This window comes from Acanthochromis polyacanthus, chromosome 4, assembly GCF_021347895.1.
Source record: "Acanthochromis polyacanthus isolate Apoly-LR-REF ecotype Palm Island chromosome 4, KAUST_Apoly_ChrSc, whole genome shotgun sequence".
In the NCBI taxonomy this organism is placed as follows: domain Eukaryota; kingdom Metazoa; phylum Chordata; class Actinopteri; family Pomacentridae; genus Acanthochromis; species Acanthochromis polyacanthus.
In genome coordinates, this window is record NC_067116.1 from 5,551,942 (window position 1) to 5,574,691 (window position 22,750).

Sequence of the window (22,750 nt, forward strand, 5' to 3'; positions counted from 1 at the left end):
AAAAACAAACTAATGAAACAGGCCTGGACAAAAATGATGGTACCTCTATAAAAGATTGAAAACTATTTGACCAGAGTGACATGATTAACTCAGGTGTGTCATTTAATTGACATCACAGGTGTTTCCAAACTCATAATCAGTCAGTCTGCCTATTTAAAGGGAGACAAGTCGTCACCCTGCTGTTTGGTGAAAAGGTGTGTACCACACTGAACATGGACAACAGAAAGCGAAGGAGAGAATTGTCCCAGGACATCCGAAAAAAAATTACAGACAAACATCTTAAAGGTAAAGGCTATAAGACCATCTCTAAACAGCTTGAAGTTCCTGTGACAACAGTGGCTCATATTATTCAGAAGTTCAAGACCCACGGGACAGTAGCCAACCTCCCTGGACGTGGCCGCAAGAGGAAAATTGATGACAAATTGAAGAGACGGATCGTTGGAATTGTATCCAAAGAGCCCAGAGCAACCTCCAAAGAAATTAAAGGTGAACTCCAAGGCCAAGGTACATCAGTGTCAGATCGCACCATTCGTCGTTGTTTGAGCCAAAGTGGACTTCATGGGAGACGACCAAGGAGGACACCACTGCTGAAAAAAACTCATAAAAAAGCCAGACTGGAATTTGCAAAAATGCATGTTGACAAGCCACAAAGCTTCTGGGAGAATGTCCTTTGGACAGATGAGACCAAACTGGAGCATTTGGTAAGGCACATCAACTCTATGTTCATAGACTCAAAAACCAAGCATACGAAGAAAAGAACACTGTCCCTACGGTGAAACATGGAGGAGGCTCAGTAATGTTTTGGGGCTGCTTTGCTGCATCTGGCACAGGGTGTCTTGAAAGTGTGCAAGGTACGATGAAATCTGAAGACTATCAAGGCATTCTGGAGAGAAATGTGCTGCCTAGTGTCAGAAAGCTTGGTCTCAGTCGCAGGTCATGGGTCTTCCAACAGGACAACGATCCAAAACACACAGCCAAAAACACCCAAGAATGGCTGAGAGAAAAGCGTTGGACTATTCTAAAGTGGCCTTCTATGAGCCCAGATCTGAATCCCATTGAACATATGTGGAAGGAGCTGAAACATGCCATTTGGAGAAGACACCCATCAAACCTGAGACAACTGGAGCTGTTTGCTCATGAGGAGTGGGCCAAAATACCTGTTGACAGCTGCAGAACGCTCATTGACAAATACAGAAATCGTTTAATTGCAGTGATTGCCTCAAAAGGTTGCGCAACAAAATATTAAGTTATGGGTACCATCATTTTTGTCCAGCCCTATTTCATTAGTTTGTTTTTTTAAATAATTATGTTAATCAACAATTCAAAAGTGATGGCTGATTTTGATTATTTAATTTTCAATAAATTTTTATTTATTGTTACTTTTGTGAGTTTCAAGTGATTTCAGTGAGAATTGTGGGTTTTTCCTTCTTTAACTGAGGGGTACCAACAATTTTGTCCACGTGTGTATATTTATACCTTCTGAGGAGACTCGCATCATTTGGTGTGAGCAGGCCACTTCTAAAGACCTTTTATGACGGTGGTCTTCTATGCAGTAGTGTGCTGAGGAGGTGAAAACAGACTCTGACCAGGATAAAAACAGACTAAACAGACTGATTTAAAGAACCATCTCAGTCTGTGGCTGCTTCCTGGACTCCACTGAGGTGGTGGGAGAGAGGAGGGCTCTGACCAAACTGTCTTCTATCATCAGAAACACCTCCTACCCTCTGCATCAGACTGTGAACTCCTTAAGAAGCGCCTTCAGCAACAGACTGATACACCCTCAGTGTAAGAAGGAACGTTTCTGCAGGTCGTTTATTCCAGGATCTGTCAGGCTGTACAATGCCGCTGTATAAACTGGTGTACCTCTGTCACTGCTGCACTTTTCCCCTCACATATGCATACCACTTATGTGCAATAACTGTTTATACCTCATCTTCATGTAAATAGTCTTCTTAAAAAATAAAAAAACAACAACAAAAAAGCATCTTCTGTGTATATAATGTTCTCTGTGTTTTTGCACTGTGTTTCTAATTTATTCTATACTGCCTTTATACTGCCTTTACTGCCTTTAAGAACTATTTTATAGGGGCAGTGGCTAGACTTTGCTTGGAGCCGGTCTAGAATGGAGAAGTAAGGCACCTCCTTCCCTCCACTAGCCTGGGTGTACACCTTAGGCAAGTGTTAGCACACCCTTTGCCTCCCTGGTTGGGGTTACAACCTTCCTCCACTGCCTTGTGGTTTTGCCGTTGGTTCGGCTAAGGCTAAGGGAAATTAACCCTGACAGAAAATTCGGAGCGGATACCCGTAGGCGGCGTCTTGTACAAACTCTGTCAAGTTGCCGGCAGATTCCTGCATCCAGGCTCATCCCCAGCCGTCTTGACTATGTCTTGCCACTGGAATTTGGTGATCCTGGACAAGAGAGTGTGGACGATGCTGCGCAAGTTCTCTACACTATAATCCAAGTCTCGCGCATGTCATGACATCCCATTATCCATTATCTATTAACACAAGTCCTGTGGCGACAGGCCTGCGGCGACGTAGCAGGTGTGGAATCACTGGTAGCTGCAGTCGCAAACCTGCACACAGGCGGCTCAGGACTCTGGTCATCTTCCAATGACCGAAGCAGCAGCGGAACCCGGCAACATCCTGAGTGACTGAGCAGCCCTATTTAGGATCGCACTGCTCATCCCTTAGAATGGGGAAGGGTCTAGAAAAGGTGACCTAAACATTGCCTGCTTCATCATACCCGGGCTAGCTAACCGCGGCTGGCAGGGATCCCATTTAGCGGTCGAACTAACAAGAAATCTACAAAGGTGACCAGGCTCACCATAGCTTCCTGGAATGTTTGTACACTACAAGACAATACAAATGCTGCTAGACCTGACAGAAGAACCGCCCTCGTTGCAAGCGAACTTAAGCGCTATAACGTCGACACTGCTGCACTCTCAGAAACCATGTTTGCTGACGAAGGACAACTCAATGAAAAGGGAGCGGGTTATACATTTTTCTGGAGCGGACGTAAACGTGGAGAACGTCGCGAAGCAGGAGTAGGCTTTGCCGTTAAGTCCAACTTAGTAAGAAAGCTTGAATGCTTACCAAAAGGTGTTAATGACAGACTCATGACCATGCAGCTTTCACTTTCAGACAAGAAGCATGCAACCTTAATCAGTGCATATGTGTCACAGTACCAGTTGTATTTTTATTAGTTTGTATTTTAGTTGCATGGCTTGCAGTGGTTATTTCAATTGTTTAGTTTTTATTTTATAGTTGCATGGTTTTGTTTGTAGTGGTTATTTTGTTATGTTTCTATTTTGTAGTTGCATGGGTTTATTTTGAGTGTGCATGTTACTGGGTGGAGTGATCTTTTCTTTTTTTGAGTTGTAATTAGTGAAGACAGCTGGGACTGATTTAGCAAGAGACCGTGACTGATTGGACAGAGCTACCTGAGCTGATGCAGAAAAGAGGGACACATGTGCAACAGGAGGAAGGCGAACGGAGCACTAACAGAGCGCACAAGGGGGAAACCAAGCAGAGGACTAACAGAGCGGACAAAGAGGGAAACCAAGCAGAGGAGTAACAGCGCAGCCATGAGTAGAACTGGGGACAGACGGGGAACAAGGTGGAGCGACACAAGAGTGGACCGAGCCAAAGAAACTCCACGCTACATGCAGTAAGCAGCGCTGGTTCGAGGGGAGAGGACGGAGGCGGACTGAGTCGGGTCGTGGCTGCACGGAGGCAGGAACGGAGGGCTGAAGTGAGCGACGGATGCCGAGGAGGATTGATACAACGCAGATTCCCAGATAAGTGAAGGGACGTGAACCATCCTACCCAGCAGTGTGTGTGTGGTTGGTTGTTTTTATGGTGTGCCGAAAACTGAGTGACGCTCCCTCTTCCACAGCGCTGTACCACGTCGGACCAGCCGTGCGGAGGACTCGGAGGTACGGAGGCCAAGGAGGAAGTGTGCGGCTCGTCACTCATCGCCCTGCGTCGCCTGTTCCCCAGAGAATATTCCCTTTGAAGGACTATTACACCGGCCAAGATAAGCATAGCCTCAAAAAGACCAGTGTGCTCTGTTTTATTGCTCTGATGCCCCCAACGGGACTGTTTTTTTATAGATTTTAGTAGGATTTTAGTCTATTTTTTTAAGGGATCGTTTTTAAGGATTTTAGTCTATTTTTTAAGAGATTGTTTTTATCTTGTGTTGTTGGTTTTAAAATTGAGGAAATAAATTTCCTTTACCGCCCATTGCATTTGTGCATGACTTTTTATAACAGTGGAAAATCCAGTCTTTTGACTGCTGGTAAAAAGTATCTGAATCTGTGCAGTCCATGTGACAGTACGGTTTTTCTGGCGTTGTCAGCAGGATACCAGCTCCACTGTTAAAAAAAATATATACATATATATATATATATATATACAAAAATAGACACAGCTCAGAGTAGTAGTGGTTCTCCAACGGTTGCTCAGTTTGTGATGCCATGGTTTCTGGGGGCTGCTTGGATTCCTAAATTTTCTGGTGACAAAGCAAAATTTATAGAATGGAAGAGTCAGGTGGAGGCCATGCTGAGGGCGCAAGGACTGAACCAGCAACAGCAGGCTGATTTTATTTTAGGTGCCTTAGAAGGAGAGGCTAAACGAGAACTGCAGCTCATTAGCCTTGGAGATAAAAATACTGGACAGAAGGTGCTAGATGTGCTGCAGAGACTTTATGCTAGACCTGCCTCTAAAGCTCAGCTGCGGGTTAGTTTTTTTAATTGTAGACAACAACCCACTGAAAATGTAAATGCTTTTATACTCAGACTGAGGGAGTCTTTTAGCAGATGGCAGGAACGAGATGAAGAAGGAACAGAAGAAAGTGATGATCTGTTGTTGGACCAGTTGATGGTCGGTCTCCAACCTGGATCAATCAAACAAGAGCTAAGCAGGCAGTTGAGGCGGAACCAACGTATGACCTTTGATGACTTGTGCAAAGAGGCCCGGGCCCTCGAACTGGAATTTCAGGAGGGGGAGGAGGCTGTTTTGGCACAGAGGGTTGCTGTTCCTCGAAATGCCACCATGAACATAGAGCAATTAAAAGGACAGATACGAGCTGAATTACAGCAGGAGTTGTTGGGAGAGATGAGGAAGGAGATGGTGGAGCAGATCAAGGCCCTTTCAACCAACTTAATGGGAGAGGTAAAAGCACATCTAGCATCTAGAGAAGTGCCTCTAACTTCTAATACTTTCCCTTCCAGTAGTCACACAGCTACCTCCCAGGTCCCGGAAATGAGACGAAGGCGCCCAGTAACCCCTACCTACCAATGGGATGCACAAGGCAGGCCTGTCTGCCTGCGCTGTGGTACGGCTGGACATGTTCAGCGTCACTGCCCCCAGCGTTCATCTAGGCCTCAGGATTTTTAGTTCCCCCTGCAGCTGAGGGCCAAGCAGTGGGGGCAGTCAGCACAGATAAGGCGCCCAGATCACAGCCGAGGTCCGTCCTGGTGGGTGAGTGTCATGATGTGACTGTGAGAATGAATGGTTGTGAGATACCATTTGTGCTTGATACTGGATCGCAGGTTACATTGTTGAGCCAAAGTCTGTATAAAAAGCACCTCCAAGGCACCTGTTTGACGAGTGTTGATGCCACCCCTTGGCTGACCCTTCGTGCTGCAAACAACCTTGAAATCCCCTATATTGGCTATGCTTTGGTGGACTGTGTGGTAGGAAGTGTTCAGGTTTTTGAAAAGGGTGTGATTGTTGTTGACGATAAATGCCTTGGTTCAGAGAAGGGCATACTTGGAATGAACATTATTAAACCTGTCTGGCATGCTCTCACCCAGGGTAATCACCCAGGGCTTTCAGCATTCAAAACAACCGTGACTCCGACTGTTGGATGCCTCTGGTCTCGTGCCTTTGTGGAGTGTCAGCGAGCTGCCGCAGAGTGCCCTCCTCCCCCCTACCAAGGAGTTGCCAAGCTAACACGACAGCAGCCAGTCATTATCCCACCGCAGTCAGAGATGGTCTTGTGGCTACAGGTATCTGAAAGTGCTCCTAAGAAAGTATGTACTGTTATGGTGGAACCTTTTCTTAATGGTGACACAGAGTGGTGTGTGGGCCGCACCCTGGCTGATCTGAAGGACGGCAGAGTGCCTTGTAGAGTTTGTAACCCTAACCCGTATCCAGTTGAGGTCCCCCAACGCCAGCCATTGGCTCAGGTAACAGAGATTGCAGATACAGACATTCAAGGGGAGCAAGAATTAGTTATTAATACAGTGGCACCAGATGTGGTAGAAGTGTCAGTAAGGCGAGTAGGAGTGGAAAACTGTACAGACCCGCAGGAGCCTCATCCAGTCTTGTCTTTACAGGGAGATGGACTTAGTTGTGAGCAGCAGGGGGTGATGATAAACCTGTTAAGGAAATGGTCAAAGGTGTTTTCTAGCCATGACGAAGATTTCGGCCGGACCGGTGTGGTCAAACACCAGATACCAACAGGTTCAGCTCCCCCAAGCCGTGAGAGATACCGCCCTGTCCCCCCAAGTTTGTACACTGAACTACGAGCCTTGTGGCAGAATATGTTGGACACTGGTGTGGTGAGGGAGAGCTCGAGCCCCTGGGCAGCCCCTATTGTGCTGGTGAGAAAGAAAGATGGGAGTTGGAGGTTCTGTGTCGACTACAGGAGGTTAAATGCAGTTACCCACAAAGATGCCTACCCACTACCTCGTATTGAGGAGTCACTGACTGGACTGAAAGCAGCCAAGTGGTACTCCACCCTGGACTTGGCCAGTGGATATTGGCAAGTGGAAATGGACACGGCTGATCGGGAGAAGACTGCTTTCACCACCCCCTTTGGCCTGTACGAGTTTGAGAGGATGCCATTTGGCCTGTGCAATGCCCCAGCAACCTTTCAGAGACTGATGCAGCGTTGCCTGGGTAACCTGGTAAATGACTGTCTACTGATTTATTTGGATGATGTAGTGGTGTTTTCCCCTGATTTTGACAGCCATATCAGGCACCTCGAAGAAGTGTTTGAAAGGCTTCACCAACATGGGCTGAAACTGCAACCCAAAAAATGCCACCTGTTCCAAAGAAAAGTGACTTACCTGGGCCATGTGATCAGTGAGCATGGAGTAGCTACTGATCCAGAAAAGACTGCAGCTGTGAGAGACTGGCCAATACCTCAGACCGTCAGGCAGGTAAAATCTTTTCTTGGTTTTGCTGGCTATTACAGACGTTTTATACCTGCATTTTCCAAGATTGCTATGCCCTTAAATGCTCTGACCCGTGGTACTGCCTCGACGGCAAAGAAGACGGCTTCTGTCATCTGGTCTTCAGAGTGCCAGCAAGCTTTTGACAGGTTGAAAGAGGCTTTGTTAAATGCACCTGTCCTTGCCTATGCTGATTTCTCTCTCCCCTTCAGGCTTTATACAGATGCCAGTTTTGAGGGCTTAGGGGCAGTACTTGCTCAGGTGCAGGATGGAAAGGAGAGAGTTATTGCCTATGCTAGCCGCAGTCTCCACCCCCCAGAGAGGAATGACCAGAACTACAGCTCTTTTAAACTGGAGCTGTTAGCTCTTAAATGGGCTGTCACCGAGAAGTTTAAAGATTTCTTGTATGGTGTAGAATTCACAGTCTTCACTGATAACAACCCTTTGGTGCATTTGGAGACTGCACGGCTTGGGGCTGTGGAACAGCGTTGGGCTGCTCAACTGGCAAATTTCAGGTACACCATCAAATATCGGCCAGGTACCCAAAACAGAAATGCAGACGCCCTATCCCGGTTGCCGGAGCAGAGTGAACCAGTCAGTCTGGTACGGACAAACCAGGTTCTGGCTGGTGCGGATCACACCTGGAGTGACCGTCAGGCCAGTGACCCTGACCTCCTCCAGATTCGGCAGTGGAAGGACCAACAGGTGCCTCACCCCCAGGTATGTGACTCTTCATCGCTGTATCTGAAGCAGCTGCTGAAAGAATGGGGTAAAATTGTACTACATGATGGTGTACTGAAACGGTCTCATATGGAAAGAGGTTCTGACCTCCAGCTTTTCCAAGTGATTATTCCCCAACAGGAAACAAAAGGAGCGTGGAGAGACTACCATAATGAGATGGGACACCCCAACAGTGAACGGACCCTGACAGCCCTGAGGCAACGCTGTTATTGGCCGAGGATGACAAGGGATGTAAAGGAGTGGACTGAGACATGCCCTCAGTGTGTGTGCGCAAAGGCTGGACCAGAGGTGAGGGCACCATTACTGTCAATCACTACTTCATATCCATTTGAAGTTGTGGGGGTGGACTACCTGTCTCTGGGGCGCTCAGGTGATCAGTACCCCTACATCTTGGTAATGATTGATCTATTCTCCAAGTATGCCATTGCAGTGCCAACTAAGGATCAATCTGCCAATACTACTGCCAAAGCTCTCTACTCCCACCTGATCCAGACTTTTGGTTGTCCTGAACGGATTCTTTCAGACAGGGGGGCTGCTTTTGAATCGGCTTTGGTGAGTAATCTCTGTCAGCTCTATGGGTGCCAAAAGAGCCGAACCACTGCATACCATCCTCAGGGAAATGGAGCCTGTGAGTGGTTTAATCAGACTCTTTTAAAGTTGCTAAATTCTTTGTCTGAAGAAGCCCAGGCGCACTGGCCAGATCAGCTACCAGCCCTTCTCCAGGCTTATAATAACACCACCCATAGTACCACCGGATTGACTCCACACTTTGTTGTTTTTGGGAGACATGCTCGTCTCCCACTGGATTGGGTGACAGGCTTGAGTCCTCCCATAGAGCCCCACAGTTTACAAGACTGGGTAAAAAGACATCAACAGGCCCTGCATAAGGCTTACCAAGTAGCAAAAGAGCACACCCAGAAAAGGCAAAACAGAGATCAAGCACGATATAACCGAAGAGTAAGACGAGTGGCACTGCTTCCAGGTGACCGTGTGTTGGTGCGAAACTTCCGCAGGAGAGCAAAAGGTAAGCTGGGCCCAAGATGGACCCCAGAGCCTTTGGTGATTGTCAAACAGCTGCGAGAAAACCACCCAGTCTATGTGGTTCGACCGGAGGGGAAAGAAGGGCCCGTTCGAACGGTACACCGCAATAATCTCAGGACGTGTCCCATGGATATGTTACAGGATGACCAGGAACCAGAACAAGAGCCGAGGCGGCCATCAGGAGACCAGCCCCCTGAGCTACCCCCTCCCACATGGTGGCTTCCCGGTCTGTTTATTAATGCCCCACAAGAGCAGATGGTCCCTATTCCAGAGCTAGCTCAGGCCGACCCACCTGATCTTCTTGGAGCACCGGCAGCCCCCAGTGGTGAGCCTCGTCGCTCACAACGAGCTACTTTTGGACTTGCACCAGTTAGGTATGGTTATGAATGAATAGTCGGGACGACTATTGTTAAAGAGGGGGGGAATCTGTCACAGTACCAGTTGTATTTTTGTTAGTTTGTATTTTAGTTGCATGGCTTGCAGTGGTTATTTCAATTGTTTAGTTTTTATTTTATAGTTGCATGGTTTTGTTTGTAGTGGTTATTTTGTTATGTTTCTATTTTGTAGTTGCATGGGTTTATTTTGAGTGTGCATGTTACTGGGTGGAGTGATCTTTTCTTCTTTTGAGTTGTAATTAGTGAAGACAGCTGGGACTGATTTAGCAAGAGACCGTGACTGATTGGACAGAGCTACCTGAGCTGATGCAGAAAAGAGGGACACATGTGCAACAGGAGGAAGGCGAACGGAGCACTAACAGAGCGCACAAGGGGGAAACCAAGCAGAGGACTAACAGAGCGGACAAAGGGGGAAACCAAGCAGAGGAGTAACAGCGCAGCCGTGAGTAGAACTGGGGACAGACGGGGAACAAGGTGGAGCGACACAAGAGTGGACCGAGCCAAAGAAACTCCACGCTACATGCAGTAAGCAGCGCTGGTTCGAGGGGAGAGGACGGAGGCGGACTGAGTCGGGTCGTGGCTGCACGGAGGCAGGAACGGAGGGCTGAAGTGAGCGACGGATGCCGAGGAGGATTGATACAACGCAGATTCCCAGATAAGTGAAGGGACGTGAACCATCCTACCCAGCAGTGTGTGTGTGGTTGGTTGTTTTTATGGTGTGCCGAAAACTGAGTGACGCTCCCTCTTCCACAGCGCTGTACCACGTCGGACCAGCCGTGCGGAGGACTCGGAGGTACGGAGGCCAAGGAGGAAGTGTGCGGCTCGTCACTCATCGCCCTGCGTCGCCTGTTCCCCAGAGAATATTCCCTTTGAAGGACTATTACACCGGCCAAGATAAGCATAGCCTCAAAAAGACCAGTGTGCTCTGTTTTATTGCTCTGATGCCCCCAACGGGACTGTTTTTTTTATAGATTTTAGTAGGATTTTAGTCTATTTTTTTAAGGGATTGTTTTTAAGGATTTTAGTCTATTTTTTAAGAGATTGTTTTTATCTTGTGTTGTTGGTTTTAAAATTGAGGAAATAAATTTCCTTTACCGCCCATTGCATTTGTGCATGACTTTTTTTAACAGTGGAAAATCCAGTCTTTTGACTGCTGGTAAAAAGTATCTGAATCTGTGCAGTCCATGTGACATATGCGCCTACCATGACTAATCCTGATGAGGCAAAGGACAAATTCTATGAAGAACTTGACTCATTGATATCATGTGTTCCTAGAGCAGATAAGTTACTTATTCTTGGGGACTTCAATGCCAGAGTTGGGTCTGACTCTAAGGCGTGGGATGGTACCATTGGCAGGCATGGGGTAGGAAAGTGCAACAGTAATGGCCTTCTTCTCCTCCAAACCTGCAGCTTATACGACCTTGTCATTACAAACACTTTATTTCAGCTTCCAACTAGAAAGAAGACAACTTGAATGCACCCGAGGTCCAAACATTGGCATATGTTGGACTATGTTATCACCCGGAGGTCAGATCGTGGTGATGTATGCATAACTAAAGCAATGTGTGGCGCTGAGTGCTGGACAGATCACCGCCTAGTAATCTCCAAGATTGTTATTCACATCAGACCAAAGCGTAGACCACAAGGAAAGAAAACACCTCCAAAGAGACTGGACACCTCAAAGTTGAAAGAGGGGCATACAGCTAATAGCCTCATCAATGACCTCAACAGTAAGCTTGCTAACCTCAACTTTGGGAATGCATCTGTAGAGGAGTGGGAAACTCTCAAGAATTTGGTTTATACAACGTCTTTAGAGAAGCTGGGCTTAGTTAAAAGGAAACATCAAGACTGGTTTGATGAAAACAACTTGCAAATCAAATCCCTACTGGATGAGAAGCATAGACTTCATCTTGTCCTTCATTGCGACCCAAATTCAGAGGCAAAGAAAGCTGCGTTCACAGAATGTCGGCGCAAAGTGCAACTCAAGCTCCGCGCCATACAAGATCAATGGCTCAGTAATAAGGCAGACGAAATACAGTCGTATGCTGATCAACACGACGCAAAAAGATTCTATGATGCTCTTAAAACTATCTATGGCCCCACGCTGTCTGGATCCTCATCTCTCCTGTCCTCTGATGGCAAGACACTACTGACAGACCGGTCCCAAATTCTTGATCGCTGGGCAGAACATTTTGACTCCGTTCTGAATAGGCCTTCTGCAATAAATGAAGCAGCAATCAATCGGCTCCCACAAGTAAAAATTAATAAAGAGCTCGACCTGAAACCTACCACTGAAGAAGTGACCAAAGCTATCAACCAGCTCTCGTGTGGCAAAGCCCCTGGTGCAGATGCTATCCCTGCTGAGATATACAGATCAGGTGGACCAGCGCTAACCCAGAAATTGACTGAGCTATTCTCATCATGCTGGAGTAAAGGAACCCTTCCTCAAGACTTTAAGGATGCCTCCATCGTTCACCTATATAAGCGTAAGGGAAATAGACAAGACTGTAACAACCACAGAGGGATATCACTGCTCTCTATCGCAGGAAAGATACTAGCCAGAGTGTTGTTGAACCGTCTTATAAAACACTTAGAGCAAGGCTTACTGCCGGAAAGTCAATGTGGCTTTAGGGCTGGTAGAGGCACAGTCGATATGATATTCGCTGTAAGACAGCTTCAAGAAAAATGCCAAGAACAGCATCAGAATCTCCACACTATTTTTGTAGATTTGACAAAAGCGTTTGATACCGTCAGTCGAGAGGGGTTGTGGAAAATCTTGGCTAAATATGGCTGCCCTCCAACTTTTATCACCATGATACGCCAGTTCCACGATGGAATGATGGCTCATGTGATCGATGATGGTCAAACTTCAAACCAATTTCTCGTCAGCAATGGAGTAAAACAAGGATGTGTTCTGGCTCCGACACTATTTTCCATCATGTTCTCAGCCATGCTTTCTGATGCATTCACTGACGTAGATCTCGGTCTCGAAATTCGGTACAGAACTGATGGCAAACTCTTCAATCCAAGACGTCTGAAAGCATCCACCAAAGTACACCTTACAAAGATAGTTGATCTTCTCTTTGCTGACAATTGTGCCCTAATTGCTACTACTGAAGGGCAATTACAGCAAACTATGGACGAATTCTCAGGGGCATGTGACAACTTTGGTCTTTCCATCAGCACCAAGAAGACGGAAGTGTTGCATCAACCTGCACCTAGTACAGCATATATTGAGCCCAACATCATGGTTAAGGGTGCCAAACTTCAGTCTGTTGACAGCTTCACATACCTTGGTAGCACAGTATCTCGCTGTGTCCATATAGATGATGAAGTCAATAATCGTATTGCAAAAGCCAGTGCAGCCTTTGGCAGGCTCAGACATACTGTATGGGAAAGGAGAGGTATAACTCTAGCAACCAAACTCAAAGTCTATAAAGCGATTGTCCTTACCACTCTCTTGTATGCATGAGGCCTGAAGTGTGGGCAGAGAGGCTGGAGGACGCATTGGTGAGGTATCTGAGAGAAGAAAATCTGTCCTGAATAAGTTCAGTCAGACAGCCTTCTTATTAAAGCTATGGGGAGTTTGTAACAGCTTCAAGTTCATAACTGAATGTGATCCAGAAATATACTTTTTTTTTCCCAAAAGTGAACTGGTTGCCCACTGACATTGCTGGTAAATAAATCTATTTAGTGAGAAATAATTCACTTGAAAGGATTTTATTGGTATGTTATGCATGTTAACTGTGGAGGCGGGGGTGGCAGCAGGCTTACAGACACATTTCTTTTTCTAGCTGCTATAAGTGCATGAGAATAGGGGGTACGTGACTGGAGGTCAAGTGTCTGAAGGGGTACAGGCTGCGAAAAGTTTGGGAACCACTGATCTACTTCATACGTATAGACACAAACAATGTGCTCTAAATTCATGACTCGCCAGTGGCAAGGTGCTGGGCAGCACAACCTGTGCAGTGTTAATAAGGTGAGGTGCAGCAACGCAAGCAGGCAGTTTGGTAAATTGGTAGACTGAGGTGCACTGGGTGTGGCCACGCACTGAGAGAAGGTGTCAACGCCGTTTCATCTGAAAAATGACAGAAGTTTTCCTGATATCGCATCCTGAGACCTGAGGATGTCCTAAAATTACACCGTACAGCTGGCATATTGATAAATTCATACTCGCCAGCGGCACAGAAAGTGAAAGCTCACCAATTCCAACATGGTTAGGTTTTGGGGCAGTGGTAAATTTGTAGACTGGTGGAGCAGTGTGTGCACATCTCACACATTAACTGACATTTTTATGAGTTCCAATTTTCAAATGAGAAAAGGGAGACTCGATTGTTTCCTGAGTTTTGTCTACCATCATCCAAATGAACTTCATGGTCCCACAGGGGAGACATTTACCAGCTCACATCTCAGAGCACTCAGAAAAAAATTAGCTGATCTGTTTGGTGGAAGCTGGACTCGTCTATGGTTAAACTACTCCACGCCTCTCTCCTCCCTCTTTACCGTTTGCACCAGTGGGAAGGACTGAGATGGGAAGTTGTGCCCCACTGCGCAGCTCACCAATTTGCAGAATGGGCTCAAAATGCACACTCGGTGAGGTGGACCTGATTTGCGCCTTGCCGCCGGCGAGTCACGAATATAGAGCCCAGTATGTTTAACCTAAGACCACACAATTGTTATACCAGTATTTCATGCCTTTATTGAACATTAACCATTAAACATTCAAAGTACTGGCAGAGAAAGTCAGACAATATAAGACAATAGTGGACAAAATAAGAACTGAACAGAACTGCCTCAGTTATGCAATATTTTTATGACGTCGTGGGTGAATTGCTCTCTTCATGTCATGAGATGGATTTGCTTCCAACTGACAGCCTTGGCCATATTCTTATAGAGTATAGTGCTTACTTTGACATAATATTAGAAATTAATCACCATCTACCCCTGTAGATCAGACAATCTGATATGACATGACATAGCAGACATAATATTTACTATTGACCCTTTGCACCTACGTCACAAGGTCACGTGATCCAGCGCGAGTGGACGTCGGAAGCAAGAGACGGAAATATGGCAGCAGAAGGAAAAAGTAGCGACCGCTATTGTTTTTAGCAATATTTTTTCCTCTAATCGTCATGGCTTCTACCAGTTCATCTCCAGCTCAACTGTCGTTGGAAGTTGCCCACTTAGCAGGAGTTCACAGAGATCGATATGTACAGAAATTAGAATTAGCAGGCTTAGAAACGGACCCCTATCTTCTCCCTCCTCTTGTGTTTGAAGATTTGATCAACTCGCCGGTTTTGCCGGAATTTACTCCACACGACTTATATCATTATGTGATAAATGCTGTATCCCCTTACACTGGTGCAGATTTAAAAGCGTACAAAAGCCTGGATGCTTACCAGTTTTTTGTTGCTGGTTGGGTCACCGGGACAAAATGCTACGCTTACTCTGGGGGAAACACAGTACCTCATCATGGCTAAGGTAAGCTAGCTAACTCCTTTAGCTTCATTTGAAAGCTAATGCTTTCAAATGAATGTGTTTACATATTTAGTCACTAAAATAACACCTCAGCTGTACGCTCACATAAAGTAAGACACATAAAGTATTTACTTTATTTGAGCGTACAGCTGAGGTGTTATTTTAGTTACTGTTTTTTAACTTTTGACATGCACTACTACACTCCAGTGGTGGAAAGTGACCAAGTAAAAAGTTCTAGTTCAAGTGAAAAGTACAAATTCTTAGTAGTTTTATTTCACATCAATACTTCTTATGAAGAATCCTTTTTACATTTACTTTATTACATTAGCCAGTATCATACTCTACTACTTTTTAGATTTGAAGGAAATGTTTGTGAATGCTCTCATTAGTCCAGGAACAGTTCTCCATAGTGAAAAAAGACTTTAAACAGACAACTGGACACAGATTTGTTACAGCAGCAACGTTTCAAGTGAATCTCTCACTCTTTATTAGTCTTTACCATTTAAGCTAGATAAAAAGTGTCTTAGTTATTATTGGTATTAAGTTCAGTTTTGTGCTGACTGTTTATGCCATCTTTAGTCAAGCTTTAGTCCTGGTTTAGTCCGATCTAAAACTTCGTTGGTTCATTTCATTTTGATTGATTTCAATTGCAGTCTTGTTTAGTTATAGCTCTGGTTTATGAATTATACATAATTTCTTCCTGGTTTAGTTTAGGGGTGTGCAGAGTACTTTATTTTTTTACTCTCTTAGTAGTTTTGAAATCTGATACGATTAACTTGATACTTTTATTTGAACTTAGGGGAATGTATTGCTTCTGTTTTGTACTTAAGTATTTTTTCCACCACTGTCACACACAGCAAAAGCCCAACTTAGTGAAATGTAAGTTATTTACCACTAAACCTCTTACATTAACATTTGTCATTTCAGGTTCATCATAGCCAATCCCTGTCTGAAGCACCTTTAAAGCCATGGGTATCTTTGAAGAAAGATGGGACTGTAACTTGTGGCCACTGCACATGTAAAGCAGGTCTGGGAGAGGTGTGCTCTCACATTGCTGCTCTTCTCTACGCCCTTGATTCTGCTGTAAAACGCCTGGAAGAAAAAAGTTGCACTGATGGACCAAGGCAATGGGGTCTTCCTCCAGTAAAAGCGGGTAAAGCACTTTATGAAGAAGCCACAGGGATTGATTTCTCAAATCCCTTAAAGAAACATAACAACAAAAGCAACAAATCCTATAAAAAACGACATGCAAAGAAAATAAAAGTGTCTATGGATGCAACTGAAAAATTCTACAAGGATCTGGATGGAGCAGCCTCAACTGCATCAGAGAAGAGTGGACTCCTGAGCATATTACCAGGGTACTGTGACCAGTTCCAGCCAAAAGTGATCTCTCTAAAATTGCCTCAGCCTCTGACAGAATTATACAACCCTCATAACCGTAAGCTGTCTGCCTCTGACCTAATGATGAAATGTGATGAGGTATTCACGAAGATGGGAGTCACACTAGAACAGGTAATTTTACATCTGATTTTACACATAACAAAAAAGTCATTACATTATGGTAATGCTTTTTTAAATGTTATAGGCAGTAAAAGTTGAGGAAGAAACACGACAACAGGGACAGTCCAGGCTATGGTTTGACATGAGAGCTGGCAGGGTGACTGCATCGAGGTTCAAGTCAGCAGCAAGAACAGATCCTTCCAATCCCTCCAAATCTTTAATTAGACAAATATGTTACCCCGACCAGAGCCGCTTTTCTACGGTGGCAACAAGGCATGTGTGTCAAACATACAAACATTTATCAAATTAAATCTGAATGAGTGCATTTATAATTCTTTGAGGAAAGAAAACATGTGGAGCTTTGAATATATAGGGAAATCTCAGATTAAAGCTAATGAAAAGTTTCCTGTGAAGAAGTAACACTTGATATACATATATCTTTTTTTTCCCAGATGGGGGTGTGAACATGAGAAGACAGCCAGGAAGGTGTATGAAGACATCGCTGCACTACAGCACCAGGACATGAGAGTTTGCGACTCTGGACTGCACATCAACCCCAGCCGACCCTACCTCGGAGCTTCTCCTGATGCACTACTCTCCTGCACCTGCTGCGGTAATGGTGTTCTGGAGATAAAATGTCCACATTGTGCCAAAGATTCAGGAATCCTTGGTGCTACAAATAAAAAGAACTTCTGCATTGACAGCACAAATGGGTTCTACACACTCAGCAGAGACCATGCCTACTACTACCAGGTGCAAGCTCAATTGTTTGTGACTGAGCGAAAGTACTGTGACTTTATGGTGTGGTCTGAATCAGACTATTTCTTACAGAGGATTGAGCCGAATGTTGATTTCTTTACAGGAGAAGTTGAGAAGGTAGAAATGTTCTTCAGGTCAGCCATTTTACCTGAACTACTGGCCAAAAAATATACATGTCCAGAAAAATTACTATCAGATATCACTGAGAGCACAGAGTCAGTGGAAGGATTGGAGGAGGGGTGAAACCACTTGAACAAACAATTCAGCAGCATTGTTCATTCTTTTTATCAGTTCTGTTTTTAGGCTGCACATTTTTTGTTTGAAGTGAAAAATATTATACAATTTCAAAAGTAACTAATTACAATTACCTGCCCTAAATTGTATGCAATTGCAAGTAAAAGTACACATACACCAAAGAACTATTTAATTTCTGTAGTAAGTACAAGTGAAATGTTACTTTCCACCACTGCTAATCAGAACCCCTTAGCACATTTTAGGTATGTCTGGGAATATTTTTAATTTAGGAGATGACAAACAAAAAGTTGAATCAAGTTTTTTACTGCAATGTTTTAAAGGATTCAAAGAATTCCATTGACTACATAAATACATCTGTAATTATCTTTTGAAATGATCATCTGTTTTTGAATAATAAACACAAAAAATATATATATATTTTATTTCACTGTTTGTTACATTGACAAGTGTAAAGTGGCAACAGTCAAATAAAGTTGCTTTAAATTACTTTCTTGAAATGCATCATTACTGTTCATCACATATGTGGAAATTGAACACACCAGTTAATCAGTTGGCACAACAGAGGGGCACAGATTTGTAAGGGCACACGCTACTCTCACTATTTTGTCCAGAGTAGTGTAGTCTGTATCATCAGTGGAGAGGAGACTAATGGGCACCGGTCCCTTCAGCATCTTGTACTTGGAGCGAGCTTGGCCAATGACCCTCTCGACGTGGATGCGGACTGCTGCAAGTCTCCTGGTGTCTTCCAGCTCAGCTGCGCCCAGTTGTTTTTTGCCTCGTGTGAACGCAGGGATTTCAACCTTTGCACAGTACAGGCCAACTTGGTTCTGGATGGTGAAACCACGGTCGGCAAGGACTACATCTCCAGGCTGAAGGTGATCCAAAAAGCCACTGTTAGCTGTAATGTGGGCATCTGTACTTCTTCCTCCCCAGCCCTTTGAGATGAAAGAGATGACACCTTGTGGAGTGATGCTGATCAGATATTTCATGGTGTTGTGGGATTTATATTGAGAATATGTTTGAGCCCTTGCCTTTAAATCTTTTGGTTTATCAATAAATATCTCAAAACAATCAATAACTGACATGCAATGTTTGAAGGACTTTCTGAAGCACATTGGCATAGATGTTTGGACGTGCTCCCTCTTGGGCCACAATACACAAGCTGGAACTAAGATCTCATTCAGAACATTAATCACATAAGTAAAAACTCTTGACACAGTTGAAGTATGAACACCAAAAAGATAAGATAAAAATGATGCAGTTAAATTTTCTTTGAGACGCATTATTGTAATGAGTAGCTGCTGGAAACCTGTCAGGTGTGGCGTGTCTTTGAGAAATGGCTTTACAAGGTCAAAAATGGCCATGAACACGTCATAACTGTGTAGTCCAGTGAGTGTTTTTAGTTTGTCTAGGTTTTCAAGGCTTTTTTGTTGAAAGAAGTCCAAGTCTAGCTTCTCTTTAAGTTCAAATGTCTCACTACGCAAAAGTTGACACTCTTGTTGAAGAATCTCAATGTCTTCTCCGCTGAGGCTGGTTTGGCACATAATCTCATTTGAAATGTTGTCGCACACTGCCACTGCATTTTCAGTGTCCTCTTCAAACTCAGGTACTGTGGTTGAGAGACTGAGGAGCGTCCTGGCAGCTTCATTTCTTGATGACATCTGCAGCTTTTTTTTCTTCAGTTTTTGTCGCAAGTCATATTTCTTGACAATGTCCTGAGCACGTCTTTTTGCTGGGGACTTGGTATGGGCAAAAATTGATGGCACATAATCAGGGGACAAGGGGTCCTCGCTCTTTTTTCCTGGAATAAATAAGTCAACAAAGGTAATATCAGCAAAGGTTCTGTACAACGATCACAACCTGTGCATTGTCATAATTGTATGACATATATTGAAAAAAACAAACAAATCTGTACAAGAGTGAGCAAAAGTGTTTGAGTTGAGACCAATTAAGGTGCTCAATTGGGATCGAATGCAAATGAAAAAACAAAAAACCTTGCCATACTGTTGTTTGTGTTGTGGCAAATAGATGATCCGAGGCACTCTGATTAAATAAAAATTCTGTATTGAAATGAAAACGTTTCAACAAAGGATTTTTATTTAATCATTGCCTCGGATCATTTGTTTTCCACGACACATTCAACAGTATGGCAGGCAATATTTTTGTTCTTTAAATTTGTACAAGGTTAAGTTTAGTTATTTTTTTATGAAGTGTACATATCTTATCAATATTCAGTCAATATTGATAAGGTACATGAAGTAAACGTTCTCCAAATCGTTTCTCCCCAAAAATAGATCAAATGTACTTGGGGATATGAACATAGATGATGAAGGAATTAGCAAGCTAATTTAGCTAGCTAAGTTAGCAGTCTAAAGTGTTGGGTATTTGTTGGTGATAACGATCAGGAAGTATTTTCCTGAAAGTTGCTTAACTTTTTTTGCATTTTATATCTTGTGTAAACTGTAAGTGTTAATCTTCTTACCTTGTACAAAGTGTTCGCTGCAAATTCTTGAATATTTTGACGGCTGCCAGTTCTTCCGATTGATAGTTGCTATCCATCTTCGTCGTCTGTCTTTATCAAGAGGTATCCGATAAAAAGACAAGTTTTGCTTGCACCCCTGCCTATTTGTGCAGCCGACAGCACAGCAAGCGATTACCATTTTTGTGAAGTGGATAAAACCCAAGCAAAATAGCCTACGGTTGTTTTCTTTACAAGAGATTTGTGTTTGGTGGGAAGACAGGCGGCTCCGTGTTGACGTCCACTCAGACAGCGGGGGCGTTCCTATACGAAGCGTGACGTCACATGCAAAGGGTCAATAGCTGCACATTAATTGTAATTTAAAACAAGCTATGGATTTTTTTTGAAAAACATCAATACAGTATTGTAGAATGTGTATATTATTCTTCAGGGGCTTTTTTGCTTGGTGTCCTGATATGTTTGTGTACTTCACTGCCACCATGTTTAATAGCCATAGTACTGCTGTACAGTGTCAAAGTGTGAACTTCTTGTTTTTTCTTTTTAAAGGGCCAACGCCAAGAGAAGACGAGCCAGATGAGGAGTGATTTTTCCCTTTTAATTGGTCCAGTCTTCTATTGTTTCATGTTATTACCGTTTATTACTGTTTCATGTTTGTTTGTGCTTTTATAGTTCATATTTTTTCAGTCCATTCCACTGACTTTGTTTGAACTGTTTTACTTTTAGAATAAAAATAAATAAAAATTGTTGTCCTCTACTGTCACCAGTTGTTTCTTGAGTTTGATAATTTCTTTATTTCTTCAGTAGGTTTCTTCGTCATTGATGCAGCATCTTAGACCCCCTGATGTGTCCCAACAAGATGCAACCACTGACAAGCCGGCATTCACACTCTGTCTGAGGGTAACTTAATGGCATATAGCCACAAATTCATACCAGTTCGGATTTATTCTATTTGTTTATATTTGACATAAAACATTGTAATGGTTTAATTGTGACTCATGAGGTGTGCAGGTTAGACAAGGTCATAGAATGTGTTCCAGTTATGGCTGAAACTAAGTGCTAATTGTCTTTAATTTGGATGAGTTGGCCAGCTGTTGATATGTAGCATTATGGCTAGGCAAGTGTTAACACCCAAGTGCCATTATTCAGTGTGGTATGTGGACCAAATTCTTAATGTGGGCCAGAATACAAATGTACAATGGCCCAAATCAGGTCGAGGTTTTGGTAATTTGGTATGCTTTTGGGTTTACATCTGGCAATGTGATGGCTTCTTTTTGGCCCACTTTGGCTATCAACAGTGGACCGCCCAAGTGCCATCATTCCATACGAAATGTGGGCCGGATGAACGTGGACTGTGGCCCAGATATGGGCCAGAAAGAAGATGTACAGTGGCCCATGTCTGGTTGAATGCTGGGTCATTTGGTATGCTTCTGGTTTACATCCGGCAACGTGATGGCTTGGTTTTGGCCCACTTGTGGCAAACAAGAGTGGACCGCCCAAGTGCCATCATTCCAAACGGAATGTGGGCCAGATGAATGTGCCAGGTTTGGGCCAGATATGGGCCAGAAAGAAGATGTACAGTGGCCCATGTCTGGTTGAATGCTGGGTCATTTGGTATGCTTCTGGTTTACATCTGGCAACGTGATGGCTTGGTTTTGGCCCACTTGTGGCAAACAAGAGTGGACCGCCCAAGTGCCATCATTCCAAACGGAATGTGGGCCAGATGAATGTGCCAGGTTTGGGCCAGATATGGGCCAGAAAGAAGATGTACAGTGGCCCATGTCTGGTTGAGTGCTGGGTCATTTGGTATGCTTCTGGTTTACATCTGGCAATGTGATGGCTTGGTTTTGGCCCACTTGTGGCAAACAAGAGTGGACCGCCCAAGTGCCATCATTCCAAACGGAATGTGGGCCAGATGAACGCGCCAAGTTTGGGCCAGATATGGGCCAGAAGAATTTTGCTATCTGGGTCAGGTCTAAATACAAACCCTGGCGTGACCGGATGTTCTCTGTAGCTTCACCAGGCTCTGGACCTAGCTCCCCCCAACATCCATCAATGCCATAGCTATTAATGGAAGGACTGAAGTCATTTTGGTTATTATCAAGAAAATCATGGAAATGTCTGACATCAGCTCTGAAATTAAACTCTCATGAGTTATTTTTGTTGTTGTCATATTTGTCCAAACAAATGCACCTTTAGTGGTATCAGGAATTAAAATCAACACGAAATTGAGGAAAACAAGGGTGGTCTAACATTTATTTCCGTAAGTGCATGTTCACATTTTAGAAGTAGACAATGCCATACCTACATTTGTTTTAGTGATGAAGACTAATAGCTTGGTGTAAATACATCACAAAGATGATTGTCTATTTAGATGTCTGCACCACTGTGGGAACATGAGCCATGACATCTACAGAAAGACATGCAAAGCAGACTCTGCATGCAGCATTTGCATGGTGCCTTACAGCCAGTCTTAAATTTGCACGACAAGATCTGTGCAAATTGAAGTCCTGTGCAACGTTCCTGACTCCTGACGCCACACGACCCAGGTACTGTCACCACCACTCACAACACAACTGGCTCCACCTGCAGTCTCACCGGTGACATTCTCTACTCATCAATTCCCGTCATCATCACAAACAGAAAAAGTATCAGACCCAGTTGTCGCAGCATCAGACCTATAAACAAGGACAATCTCGCCTTCCCACCACCCATCACAGATCAAAAGACAGCAGTAACCATAAACATGGCACTTTTAAATACACGCTCTCTTTCCGGTAAAACTTTTATTATTAATGAATTGATTGTAGATAACCATGTTGACTTCTTGTTTTTAACTGAAACTTGGCTGGGGGCAGATGCATCGGTAGTTCTCACAGAGGCCTCCCCACCAAATTTTAACTCTGTGTTTTCATTAA

General features: G+C 44.1%; 1 protein-coding gene across 1 annotated transcript; it reads right to left on the bottom strand.

Moving 5' to 3' along the window:
* Positions 1–17,762: 17,762 nt before the first annotated feature.
* Positions 17,763–20,154, bottom strand: LOC127533698 (uncharacterized). The gene is made up of 2 exons (XM_051947412.1): positions 19,839–20,154; positions 17,763–19,157 (listed from the first exon to the last, which is right to left on the bottom strand). The coding sequence occupies exons 1-2, from the start codon at positions 20,014–20,016 to the stop codon at positions 17,899–17,901; spliced, it is 1,437 nt and encodes a 478-aa protein (XP_051803372.1). The 5' UTR covers positions 20,017–20,154; the 3' UTR covers positions 17,763–17,898.
* Positions 20,155–22,750: the final 2,596 nt, after the last annotated feature.